Source organism: Aptenodytes patagonicus, chromosome 5 (assembly GCF_965638725.1).
Source record: "Aptenodytes patagonicus chromosome 5, bAptPat1.pri.cur, whole genome shotgun sequence".
NCBI lineage: Eukaryota > Metazoa > Chordata > Aves > Sphenisciformes > Spheniscidae > Aptenodytes > Aptenodytes patagonicus.
This window is the reverse complement of record NC_134953.1, coordinates 53217390-53231948: the sequence shown is the minus strand read 5'-3', so window position 1 is coordinate 53231948 and position 14559 is coordinate 53217390. Positions and strand designations below refer to the sequence as shown.

Here is a 14559-nt window from a genome sequence, read left to right as displayed (position 1 = left end):
CAAAGCCTTACCTTCTCACACCACACAGCCTTTCGGTGAGTTATAAGCTCTTGCAGTTGGTCACGGAGAGTCATTAGATCTCTGGATAATCTGTCAATTTGCCCAGTCAAACTGTCGGCCCAGGGGCAGCACAAGGTCTCCTTTGGCAGCCTGCTTTTCTCCACATGAGCGTCCTGGGACTCGCTCATATTTCCCTCTTCAGCCATATTATCTAACACAGTTTCCTAAAGGAAAAACAATAAAAGTTACTTCTCAGCAGGAGCTAAAATGGTTTCCCCACACATCGTCCTGGTAATTCATAACTAGGAATTCACTGCTGCCATCTCAGTATACAGTTACTCCACAATTTCAGAGTTATTTTAAGAGATAACGTCCTCAGTTCATTATAACATATTTCTAAGTTAACAGGAAACTTACATTGCTAACCTAGCTTATTTTAGAAAGCACTGCATACTGTGAGCTACTCTCCACTGCACTACAGCATAAAGTAACACTCATTGGACAGAGATCATCAGTACCGCAGAAGCTCTAGATATGCGCCTTCCCCTCAAACTCTGAGGTTGGATGCACTTCCATGGCTTTTTGTAACAAAGTGATGACCAGGATGGAGATACATGCTTACACTGTTCAGGAGAGCCCCATCTGCTATGTGGCACGGTAAGTTGTAACACCCACGGGATCACTTGTGCCCATGTAAAATTCTACAAGGCGAGGAACCCCAAGAGATCCCTGCTCCAGGCTGGTCAGGAGCTCTGTCAGCTCTGCTTGACCATGACCACCTAGCTGGTTCTATAATTAATTCTGCAACTGCCTTTGGAGATAGCAACCATTATTTGAAATACTCAAAAAAATACCAAAAAACTTCAGAGTCCTTGAAATGCATGTATTTATACACCGTGGTGCACAGATTATGTAGAAACACACAGTTTTCAAGCCAGGGTAGCAGGGCATAACTAAAGGACGCAGGCCTCCTCACTGAAAGAGCATTAAATATTTATTTCCATATTGTTATCAAGAAGACATTAAATAGGAGAGGTCATCATCTCTTTTAAGGGCATAATTTGCATTCAAAATTATCTTTAAAAATTGGAGAAGTAATTTGAAAACAGTGAGAGGAAATTCAGCAGTTGAGCAGCATGGTCTACACATGGGCAAGGAAAAACCAAATGCATAATTACTGGCTCAGCAGCAACACTGCTGGAAGAGATGTCAGAAAACCAAGAGTCACCAGTGTCATACTGTTAAAGTCAAGTACCATTTTAGAAAGTATAAACACAAAAGTCTCCATGATAGAAGAGTGCTGACCATAACACTGATGTACGGGTGAGGCACCTGAAGTTAAACACAGACAAATGGGAAGGAAAGTCCCATATGAGAGCAGCAACAACCATCATAAGTTTGAAGGAATGGCCTACAAGGAGACATTAAGAAAACCAATTTTGTTTAGCCTAGCAACGGGGTCTGGGAAGGCAGTGACATGCTAACAGCCTTCACTTATATAAAAGATTGCTATAAAGAGGATGGGAATATATCCCCCCCCCTTCTCTCTCTTCTCTGCAGGTAGGTTAAAAACTCTGGCTTAATTCACAGCAAGAGACTTCTAAGCTCATACAAGAAATAACATTGTAAGATAGCTAGGAATGGCAAAAGACACCCTACAAAACCTCCTTTCTCAGCGAGCATCAGCATTGCAGATTGGCACAAAGCAGCGCTGAGGCCAGCAGCTCATGCTGACCAAAAGCCCAGCTCATGACAATGCAGACATGTTCTGGGCACTGACAAGCTAACAAACTGCATGGAAATAAAACAAAGCTTTTCTGGTTTTGTTGGGTTTTTGTTGTTCGGTTGTTTTTTTTTTAATTTGAAATTCATTAAATGACAGAATTGTAAAGTAACATTACTGCAGTCACGCCAGTTGCTGTAGTTATGTCATGCTCTGTCATGCTCCTGCCCACAACCCTCAGGAAGACCTGGCAGGAGCTATGCAAGAATCATCCCATCCATCAGATCAGCAATGCAAGACACAGGTGAAGCGGACAGGGAAAACTACTTGTATCCTCAAAGTACATCTCACTCCCATACATCCTACAGCATACAGGAACAACAACCATCAGCAAAACAAAAGAAAAAGGCAAATTCGCCATCCAGGCTGTTGAACAATTTAAAAAGATGTGCTGGTCAGGTTTTTTGCAAGTATTTATTTAGGACTTAACTCCAGGAAGCACACTAACACAATACTCCTCACACTGTTCAACATGTCAGAGGCAAAGGTTTTGGTGGATACATTGAAATGCCGTAACACTTGCAGTTACATTTTGCCTATTTGGAGCCAGGCTTCTGCTAGTGTTGATGCTTTCCAAGCAGCCATAAGGTGGTAGACATGTAAAGCAAAAACCATTATATAACTAATGGCAATTTGAATGGCTCTGCACTGGAAGTACTCTTCAAGACAGGTGAGGTAATTTTACACTCCTTTGCCTTGCTTTTAGCATAGAACAAGGCATATGGGCAATTAACAGTCAGCTCACTGATTCTCAAAATTTTGTAAACTCATACAGCTAATGTGGTGCTCTAAAGAATTACTTTCAGCAACTGTGAATGGGCAAAAGTTGTAGAGAGAAGTGAGATGGATGGTACTGTTTACACTCACTTGAGAAATCGTAAGATGCACAGAGAAAGGCTTATTGATTTTCTTATGATCATTCAACACAGTTCAAGGGGAAATCGGCAATTTCAACACATTATTTGGCTGGGAAAAATGAAGTTGTTTTCAGTATCAGCTGCTTGCAAATTTAGTTGTTCTCAAGTCTGCAATAAAACTTAGAGGCCCTCTACTGAAAAGCCATTTAATTTTAACAAAATGTACGATTGCTACGTTTAAAAAACATTAAAGAGATGAAGATCAGACATTTTCATTTGTGTTAACTGTATGAAATTCTGCCACTCTGCCCTGCAATTCCTCAGCTTAGCTGGGTGACTCTTGCTCAAGAAAAACAGAGGGATGAAGGAGAACGAAGAAAACGCTCCTTGCTTTACCAAAGGCTTTTTTCCCCTTCTTCTGAAGTGCTGTTGAACAGCTGGTTTGCAGCATTTATTCTTGTGGGAAGGGGCCTTTGGAAGTGGTCAGCTATTTGTTAGAGTCAAGAAAGCTGCACCCTTTGAAATTAGTTTGATTCGTTACCATCCACTGCCAATAAACTGGTTCCAGTTGCTTCCACTCCAGAAAGGCTTCTAGCTGCATGGTTTCAGACTCCAGAAGCTGTAACAGCTAAAGGAAAGGAAACAAAGGAAAGAATCAGGTAACATTGGTCACTTGTGAACTAAATGAAATGTGTGTTTGGTCTAAATTACAAAAAGAGTGTCAGTGGTACATGGGACAACAGCAGGTTACTTTACAAGAACATTGCAAAACCAGCTAGGGAAACATGATGTGAAACACTTCCCAGCATCACTGATTTATTCCTCACCCCAAATGTACAAACACCCTCAGCTTTTACATACATAAATGTGAGTTTCCATATTGTTTTGAGGGATCAAAGAGCCATAATTCTGATATGTTAAGGCCTCGATGCATGTCCATCTTCAAATCTTCTACGCTTCTTGACTACCAAAATAAGCTATGTTTCTCCAAGAGTATTTTTTTCATCTACCCATTCACTCACATTTATCAAGGCTGTAAGGTCTAAACACCTTCTCTTCCAGGCCATACACAGCATTCTCTTAGCTAAAACTTACACAGTTGGTCTTTGACTGGGTCTCCTCATATTCAATAGTAATGACCCCAACTGCGATATACAGGTACCTCCACTAGTCCAACATATCTCCTTCCCATGCTGCTCCCACACCTGTAGAAAACTCAGAACTCCAGTATCTCCAGTCCTCTCTGCCTCCTTCCCCAAAACCTTTCATCCCTTATTCAGATCACTCAAACTGAGATGATCTCTGATGCTCCGAAATAGCATGGAAGAACTCCCTCTAACAATGTTATGTATTTTGTAAATTGTCTGATCCGCTGCATGAGGAATCCCTCCCTTTACCTGAGATCACCTGAAGGAGAGAGGTTATCTTCTAGCTATACGAATTATACATTTTTCATAAATATATACATAACATACATGTATGCACACTCGTATATGGAGAAAGAGACATTCCAAGACTAAATATTTATATATCAGTAAAACAAAAGTTCTTGGAAAGAATGATAGATGAACAAATCAGGTATAAATCAGAGCTTACCAGCTTTAACAATTTCAGTACTGGCCATATATTTGAAATGAACAATTTTAACACCAATCTGATGCCAAAGGCAACTTTTTAAGATGACACACAAACAGTATATGGTTTCAAAGAGAATAAGGACCAGATCAGTACCAGTTAAACTCACCTTATATAGACAACTATCTTCTGCTAGCTTTGTTGGGTTTAGTTAGTTACTACATAACATATAATTTAAGTAACTGCAAAGCATAAGTTGACTTCGCAATTTTATTCTGCAGATATAACTTGAAGATAAAGAAATCAAAGAAAGGAACGCACTTTGCAAGAGTAACTGCTGGAAATTATGAGCAGTTTGTTCTAAAACACTACTGGATCCAAAATACAATTATTACACATTTGTTCGCACAACTGACACTTAGCATTACGCTTAATGACTCTGCTAGTTTCAAGCTCAGCTGGTATATGAAAGGTGGAAGAATGGGTTTCTGTCTCCTTTTTTCTTTTCTCCTTTTTTTCATAGGTATATCTACAGCACAAACGGCTTACATTATGGGATCTGATGCTTGCAATAAAACCCAGCCAAAAAGTTGATTAAATATTCAGGCAACAACTAAGTTACTTGGTTTTAAAGTAGCTTTGTAATGTGGTCATGAGCTGCGTGTGATTGCAGTATGAACATGTCTTGTGACAGCTAAAGAGGACTGAAGGTTGGAATGGAGAGCTTTTCATTTTAAGCCTTAAAAAAAAATCTTAGTAAAAACACAGTCATCATCTTTAGTTTTAGTCTCACTAGAGGAGCTCCTGAATGTTAAAAGCGCCATATGCCACTTGCTTTCACACCACAACTGAAAGGATATGGTTCTGAAACTTCACCAAACCTGTAAATGATCTGTTGGAGTTAACTGACCTTAACAACAATCAAAGCCTTCTGAGCAGTCTCCTAATCTCAAGCCTTTCAGGATCTTTAGCATTTTGGGGTTTTTTTGGTTGCTTTTTTTTTTTTTTTTTTTAACTGCTCCATTAGTTATGCAAAACTTGAACAGCTCATTTGAAAGCATTCATCTGACTCATCTACTTATGGCATCCTCACCTTTCACTAAGGTATTACCATCCTCGGAAATACCAGGCCAGCAACTGTGTGCTAGATTGTTTCAGCCATAAATCAGTAGCGGGATGACTATACCGCTTATCCTAGGAGAACAGTTTTCAGCCTAGCTGGAACGCGCTGTGACAGCGTTAGGTAGCCTGCAATAGCCAACATGAGTTTCTGCCCTGAGGAACTGAAGGCACTGTTCCTGGATGCCAATATCCTCTGCCATCCTTTATATGGGCCTTGCAAGACTGATGTTACTGCAGCGCAGAGAATAAAGCAGAACACAATAAAAACTAATGTACTACAAATATCCTTGAGATACATTAGTAAAAACCATAAAAACAAATAAACATTCAAGACAGGGATAGGACAATGGATTGTATGTCTGCATGCCATGAATTTGGTCACAAGGACAGTCTCCACATGACCCAGGGGTGACAGGCTTCCACTCAAACATACATGCACTTCGCAAATGAACAGCTATCTGTTATCAGCCAGCTTCTTTCCCCCAACTTCATCCTTTACTCAAGCTTCTCATGAGCATTTATTGTTCTTTAACTAAACTATGCATTTTGTGACTTTGAGGTCACTGGCGTACATTTTCTTAGGTCACTCATTGCAGTCACGCCACAGCTGGTATTTCAGCTGTATTTGCAATTGAGGAAACCAAAGCCCAAATTGTACCTCTGCATTTTCCCCAAATACAGTAGCTTTTCTTAGTCATTTAGTACCAACAACAGTTCACAAAGAGATGCTTTTACATGCGATGAGCAGTTCCACTTCTGCTGCTGCATAAACCTCTCAAAATGCAAGACAAATTCGCAAGCTGCAACTAAAGCTGCCTGCTCATTTTCATTGACCTAAGGACCCAGATGTTGTCATGCCTCCTAATGAAATTTGAAGACTAACACCTGCAGAAGAGCATTAATTTTGTCTCATGAACAAAGTGAAGCAGCAAGTCAAAACTGTGCCTCACGTGGATATCTAAATGATGCTTAGGGATAACATATGAAAATTGTCTTTCCCTCCACACAAAATTAAGACAATGAAATCCATTTCCTTCACTCTTCTGGAGGAAGTTATTGCTCTAAAATACTTACACTGAAAGAAAAAGTAATGACAAATTCAAATTGCTAATCTCTGTGGAGAAGTAATTCCATAATGAATGCTGAGAGCAAACACTTTGCAGTAACAACTTCTCCAAACTATTGTAAAGAAACCATCACCGGTGCATGACTCGCAAGCAACAGCTTTGCTATAGAGGCTAAACTGTGCTTAACTGAGCTGTCTCAGAGCAGGCTGCCAGGAAACCTCAGAGTGATGCAGAAGAATGCAAACTCTGTAAAGAACAAGCCTCGTGCTTCCTCTGACACACGGCTGTGGTCTCCAAAGCCAAACATCCCGCATCCAATGCGGCTCCTGGAACTCAGGAAACTTTGGGAACTTCAGCTGCAAAAGTCCTAGGTGACGCTACCTTCTAGGTGGTTCTGGATACTCAACAAGAGGCCAAAGTTGAGTCCTCTTTGGTATCCACAGATCTAACTCACACCAAAATCATTAAACATATTTGTAATTACTTTTTCTGTTGAGATATTATATCTTTTTCGTATTATTTACTAGCATATTGCTAAATTCATTGATGCCTGCAGACTGTTACAGAAATCAATATTTAATATTTTGCAGCATAATGGATCCTTTTCATAGGCTCAGTTCCAGAGAGCTCCCTGCAACAAGTATTTAATCTCTGATGCCCACAGATCATAATTCAACTACCATATCACTGGCAAAAGTATTTTTAATCAAAAATTGCTCTGCCTAAATAGTCAGAAAATCATCTTATTGTTAGACAGACAAAAAACGGTCTTTCAGCAATAAATTATGTTTCTTGGCTCAGAGACAAAATACTGCTGATTCATCACCTATTCACGTATGACTGTAGATAGAAAACTTGCATTGGACTCCAGATCACTGCAAACCTCACTCCAAATGCCAACATCTCTGAAGTATGACTCAAGGCTTGAGACAGGGTTGGACAGAGTTGGCTTAGTATGAAAGCTTATATGGGGAAAGTATCAAGAGACTATTTCATACTTTTATTTGTTTAATAGGAAATGGCTTTATTCAACTTGAATTTTGGTAATCTGAATACTAGTTCTCAATATCTAACAACTGCAGGAGAGAAGATAAGTGGAGAAGTTCCTTCCAAAAAATGCAAAGAAAGGGGTAAACACTCATGAAAAAGTTACACAATTTACATTACCAGAAGTAAACCATAACTGGGATTATGGCTTTAGAGACCTAACCAAGCATCAGATGAAATAAACAAATTACAGCACAGCTTCATCTCTGCTACCAATACAAAACTCCCTTACCAAAAAAACAAGCAAACCTTGACAAATGAGAGCCTCTCAGCAGGCAGGCTGTTAGGTGGATGACATTCGGTGTAAAATGGCACATACTGCCCAAATTGCACTTTAGCAGGGCTAAGTTTTGAGACCCTTTCACCAAAAAACAGAGAAAATCTTGATATATTAAACGTCTCAGGCTAGGACAAAAAAACACTGTAGGTGGACACACTCAGTGCTCCAAGATTCAGTTCCACGTTGTGATTTCTTCAGAAGCAAAGCTGGTTTAAGACATTCCTATATATCCCTTGAAGGCTGAAGCAAAAATAAATAGGCCTGAAAACTAGAAAGTCACGCTGGAGTAGTGCGAAGTAAAAGCAGCTGAAAAGCAAAAACCAACAGCCCAATAAGCAGCCTCTAGCCACAAGGCAAATAAAAAGATCTACTCAAGTAATTTCTCTGCCTGTGAAATATCGCTGAGGGTTGAGAGAGCAGGAGAAACACTGCAGCCCAACCATTACAAGGCAGGTGGATCAGAAAGTCTCCTGGATGGCAGAAGTGGATGAGAACTACTCCCACCGCCAGCTATGGACCCCATAGGGACCTTGACCGAAACACTAGCAGGGATGGGGAAAGGCCCTCTGTGACTCCAGAAGCAGGTATTTCTGTGTCTGCTGAGCATCATCTCTTTTGGAATTGTAATGTGGTTGGGTTTTTTTGTGGTGCAGACTGTAAGGAAAAACAGGACTTGGATCTTTTGCAGAATATAAAATACATAAAATAAAAACACAGCAGCTTTGGGTGGAGGAGTGTAATCCCAGATGCTTGGATGTGTGCAAAACCTCCGACACCTAAAACAAAATATGTGACACTTCCACTCGCCAACACCAGCTTTATTCCTCCGCAGCTCGAACTTCAATTGAGCTATCTCAGTTTCACATTGCTGAGAGCAGGGAATCAAACCACTAGTTAAAAACTTAAGTGACAAAGATCATCATTATAAAACATAATTGCTATTTGTGGAGGGATTTAGAAAACAGCTGTTTAAAATGAAACTGAAAGAAAATGGAGTTTAAAGCAAACAAAATGAGGCATTTGGCACATAAAAATTGTACTACAGCTTTCACATTGATAGGCAATGAACTGGGATGTACTAACAACGACATTCATTTGCAGAGGAAGAGGTCAATGAATGGACCACTTTGCATTTTTCCCTGTGGAAATGGCACATATTAAATCAGGGAAAAAAAGATCAGGAAAAACAAGACTGAAGTGTGAGTTTTACACTTTAACAGCCAAGATCAAGATGTATGAGAATGGAAAAACAAGACTGAAGTGCGAGTTTTATACTTTAACAGCCAAGATCAAGATATATGAGAATGGAAGAGGCATGCATTTTTCTTCCCCAAAGGTACCACTGATTTTGGATGCCTAACTTGGCATACCTGAAAAGCCAAATTTTAAGGCAGCACTAAGCACCTTTAGCTGAATATATGCTCAGTTAAAGCACATCCAGTAGGTACCAAAAATCACAATTTACCGTAGAGAAATCTCAGCCAGAGCATTTCAAAGGAAAGCACCAAATTGTATCACAGTACTGCCTGACAGCTGTTCATATTGTACTGCCAACCAGAACCCCCATGTAGCTGATGTCAAAAAAAGACCATTATTCATCTCCTATTCAGACTGCTTCTGTACACAAAACAAAGTATTATACATACTCAGTTTTTTCTTTTTTTCCCTCATATACTTGCCCATTTTCCTATATTTTTAACAGACCACAAAAACGCACATAGAAATCAACGGGAACAAGCAATTTCTAATTTGCTTTTTAAACTCATCTGAACTCAGAATTGATGCTACACTTCTGAACAGTACCAATATCCTGGTTTCTATATGTTTCCACACTGGATGTTACTACACCATGAAGAAGTGCTAGTCATAGGATCATTTCCTTTCGCGCGTGTGTGTGTGTGTGTTATGACTACTAACTTCAGCAGGGGAACTAACCCTTTAGGTTTTACCCTCCCCCCTTTATCATCCCATCCATCCTTGCCACCAGCTTATTATATCCACCTACTGTGTCCTTGACGTCCTTATCCTGCATTTGGCAGTGAATAGACAAAAACACTACCCTTATACAAAGCCAGAGAAACGCTTTTTTGTTTTTAAAAAATCAGCCTGTATTGCAAACACCTACTAAGCCAAAGGGTTGGCTTTTTTTCTTCCCTTGAGCTTTAGTACTTTCTCTTCAAAATAACGGGCTATGTAGCACAAGTTGTGCACAAGTGATGTCTTAAACTTGTGTGGGGGCTCTTCCGTATGGGTTCATCTATTCTCAACTGAGTACACCACAGGCTGCCAGTCCCAAAGGCCACATAAGGCTCCCAAGCCTCCTTTTCCCTCCCTGTCTGCTCCCTGCAAGAACAGGGGCTCGGAGGCACAAGTGAAGCACCTTGCTGGCGCAGACCTTCCCACAGGTGCCTGCCAGCTCCCTGCTCCCTTCTTTGCCTGCTGGCCTGTAAGGACCAGGTGGCCCTTAACCTAGGACTGGATGAGCAGTGACATCCAGAGCTTCCCCAGTTCTGCTTCAAGGGACAGCACTGCATGGCTTCACCTGCACTCCCGGGGCACCACCAGATGTAGATCATGACTAGGACTGGCTTGTACAGCATCCATGGCAACAGAAACCCAACCTCAAAGCAGTAACAAATATAAATGTTAAATAAAATTTAGTTCTCGCCTAAAGACAGAAAAAGAAACATAAAGAAGAATGGCTTCCACCACTGGAGACCCAACAGCACACAGAATTATCACAGATGTTCATGTTAGTTAAACAATGAGTTTAAAAAGTTACTTGATATGCGGATTAGTCTAAGCTTGCCAACTTGATATGAATACAGTTTCTCCCAGCCTAGCTCTTCTTTGACAAGCCATCATAGCCTATCATGCACGCAGGTATTTTCACACATTTTAAAATATGCATTATTGACTAGAGAAACTACTAATTTAAAGTCTGCTACAGTCTCCCTTATGTCAATTCATTTCTCTTGCTAGTCTCTTAACACAGTCCTTTAAACGACAAACATATTTAAAAAGAACCACAAATGTGAAACCACTTGCAAAGCATGAGTAACACGCTGATTTTATAACTGTATTTCCTTGGCTATTTAGAAAAACAAAAATACCTGCCAATAGAGCTGAGTTAACATTACGGGCCAACTGCACACAAAGTTAAATTTTACAAGGCTGTAAAAAAGCTCTACCAGTCTCCTCCCAATCTGAGCTGCATTCTCACCTCTAAAAAACAGAGTTCAGTTCAGCTTTCCAGCAACAGTTCAGTTGCGATCAAAGCCAGAGCAATATATGAATTTAACTGTAGTTTGCTTCTTTAACTAGCATGAGGCTGGAGAATGCAGTGGTCCTGTTTTGCTTGACTTTTTGGATGGGTTAAGTGTCTTTGATACAGCGGTGGATGCAGGACAACAGAGGTCCCAGTAAGGGATCACAAGATCATCATAGCTCTGGGGCGCTTCAGGATCAGCCTTCGTCAATAGCCATATTTTGGCACAAGAGAAGAGTGACAAGCCTGAAGTCCCTTTTCTGTTAGAAGCTGATAACTGATTTCTCTTTTGGATGAAAACAACAACAGTAAAGACTCCACAAGCAAAGATGCTCTGCACTCTCTAGTGGCTGCTGTTAGCTTCAAGGCACAATTCAAGAGATGGGTTATGAGTTTTAAAGCTCCTCACCTTAACATTTTTTTCCTGAGATTTAATTTGTTCCTTCAGGGCCCAATATTCCAGTTAAGATCCACTAGGCTGGACCAACGAGACCCTTTCAAACTCCATCACCAAAGAATGGCAGCAAGTAACCAACTCTCACTCTGAAGTCTCCTACCAAGGAAGGCTAAGAGGCAGAATGACGAGGGTATTTTGATATGAATGTGGAGATGAGACACACCTCCCACACCACACATGCCCCTGCACATCAGCCTCAGCTGACCCAGCTGATAAATGGGAATTTCATCATTCAGCTTACAGACACCAGATATGATGCTGATACAACCTTTTCCGTAGCACTGTATGGGACCACAGAGCCTGCCTGGCCTCCCTGTGCTGGCCCAAAGCATCACCTGAGCTGGGGCAGCTTGCTCCCACAACTGGGTTTGTTAGCACTTCCACCAAAAAAAAAAATTATCCAATGCCAACTGATGACAAAGCACCCCAGCCTTGTCTCTCCAGCTTATTAATTCCAGCTGCATTGTCTCAGGTGGAATTATATTATCGTATGTCACTGTCATTGTCACTGTCACAGCATTCAAATTATGTTAAGTACAGCATAAAACAAGCAAAAGCACAAAAGTAGCAGTGAAACTCAATATCATCCTATCAGTCCTTCTGTCACAACCAAGTGTTCATATCAGTCAAGCCACATAGTGCAGTTCCTACTTCACTGCAGTACGTATCTACTGTGTTTCAGAGATACCTTCCTTTCTTATGGTGGAGGAGACTAAGATATTGCTGCTACATAGTCCAACAATTTATGGAGTCCGTGATGAACCACTGCATCGTTTTTCAAGGACCAAGAACTCTACATGCTTGGTCAATAAAATGTACTAAGTAATAACTCATCCCAAAAAAATGGTGATGGCAACTCCAGAACTGCAGCTCTATTAACTCCTCTTTTTTTTGTATGGATAAGTTTAGCTGAAGGCAATATTAGTGACAAATTGCAGCCTGGGGAAATTTTCAGATCAAGGTAATAATGCCATGAGGTAGAACGATTTGCTTTAGTGTTGCTATATAATGCTACCAGTTCTTCCAATGGGACACTAATTGCAGCCAGAGGCCACCTTGCTTAAAAAAATATCTAAAGAAATATTTTAGCACTAAAATTGTTTGGAGTAATAAAAAAATAAAGCATCCTTCCAAAGAAGGGGCACTGGGAAAGTGAAATCAGGTACAGAGTTCAACAACTAAATGATTCATGGCTGGGTGACAAGCTAGTGCTTGTCAGCTGAAGAAGCTGGTCTCATGCTAACACCGTCAGCTGCCGAGCAAAACCACATAGGTGGGAAGGGACCTCTGGAGGTCTCTAATCCAACCTCCTGCTGAAAGCAAGGTGCTCAGGGCTCTGTCCAGCAAGTCCTGAACATCAACAATGGAGATGTCACCCCTTCTCCAGGATCTGCTCCCAGAGTTCAACCACCCTCATGGCAATTTTTTCCCCCTTATATCTGGGCAGAATGTCTCGTGTTCCAACTTGTGTCTGTTGCCTCTTCTCCTGTCCCAGTGCACCTCGGAGAAGAGCCTGGTCCGTGCTCCAGCCCTGACCACCTCAGTGGCCTTACTAGACTTGCTCCTGTATGCCACTGTCCTTGTGCTGGGGAGCCCAAACCAGACACCTAGCACTTAGTCTCACGAGCGCTGGGCAGAGGGACAGGATCCCTCCCTTCGCCCTGCTGGCTGCACTCCTGCTAACACAGCGCGGGATGCAGTCAGCCTTTGGTGCCTGGGTGCACTACTGGCTCTTGGGCAACTTCCTGTCCACCTGGACCCCCAGGGGCTGGTCTTTTTTGCAAAGCTGCTTATTAAGCAGTCAGCTCCCAGCCTGTACCACTGCAAGGGGTTATTCCACCCCCGATGCAGGCCTTTGCACTAGCCTTTACTGAGCTTCCTGAGGCTCTTCTCAGCTCATTTCTCCAGCCCGTCTCAGTCCCCCTGAACAGCAGCACTGCCCTCCAGTGTATTCACTGGTATGCCCAATTTGGTATTGTCTGCACACTTGCTGGTGGTGTGCTCCATCCCATCATTCAAGCCATGAATAAGATGTTAAACTACTGGCCCAAAAGCTGATCCCAGAGGGACGCCACTAACAACCACACACAAATTTGAGTTCAGTGGCTCAAACAATTTTCCACTCACGTTATCACTCACTTATCCAGCCTATCTAACCAACTTGGCTACAAGGATATAAGGATTTTCCTTTAGTGATACATAAACACAGGCAAATTCTCTGTCCCTGTCTGCCTCTCTCAAAGCTCTTTAATTACGTCTCTGCCTGGGATACTCTACACTGCTTTGAAAGGGAACCACCACCAGGATCTGAGGGGACTGCGGAGGCGGAAAGTGCCTGTCCCAGAGCAGGTGGAACTGAACCAGCCGGTAACAGCAGGCATCAGATGAGCAGAAAACCATCTGACACCGCAGACAGTTGCAGGGAAGGAGAAACAGAGGAGATTGTTTTGATCATATTCATTCTTCGAGATTTAAAGCAGTTTAGCTCCTGCAGAGGCTTCTTTCTTTCTTTCTACAGCATGAGGAATAGTCACTCCATGAGTTTCTAGCCTCTCCAACCTCCCTAAATTAACCCTCCCATGGGTACCCATTCATCCCTTCTGTCACCAACCCCAAACTTCCACCCTGACCTCCAGCTGCTTCCTGGCTCTGGATAGTCCTTGTCCGTCTTCCAGACAGGATCTGGAAGCCAAGCCCCACTGTTTCTGGAGGGGGGTAAAACCTCCAGTAGCAGCACAACAGGGATGACCAGGGAAGTTAGGAGAGGAATTCCTCATGTAAGACAACTGGTCCGCTGTCTGCCCCACCAGGAGACCACACAAAGCATCCAAAGGCAAGTAATTTATATCAAGCTTTTTTTTAAAGTCATCCCTTCTAAAATTGACTTGAATCTGCCTTAGAAATATCAATATACATTATCTTGCACAATTTGAATGCTCTTGCTTCTACAGTGCCCAGCTGGCCAGAGCCTTTCACTTTCTTAAGAAGTATCAGGAACCCAGCTACAAGTAGACACTGTCTAAAAGCAGCTTTGAAGCCATTTGACCTCTGTAATTCTTCCTGATTTTACACGGATGACAAGGGTTGTATCTGCTCTGCCTCA

At 41.8% G+C, this 14559-nt stretch overlaps 1 protein-coding gene across 1 annotated transcript in view; it reads right to left on the bottom strand.

The window, feature by feature from the left end:
* Positions 1-14559, bottom strand: part of TEDC1 (tubulin epsilon and delta complex 1) — an 80306-nt gene that overhangs the window by 23915 nt on the left and 41832 nt on the right. Inside the window, exons 7-8 of the mRNA XM_076338037.1 lie at positions 3182-3268; positions 12-224 (exon numbers count right to left, since the gene is read on the bottom strand). Of these exons, the coding sequence (XP_076194152.1) occupies positions 12-224; positions 3182-3268 (300 nt within the window). The remainder of the gene's footprint in view (positions 1-11; positions 225-3181; positions 3269-14559) is intronic.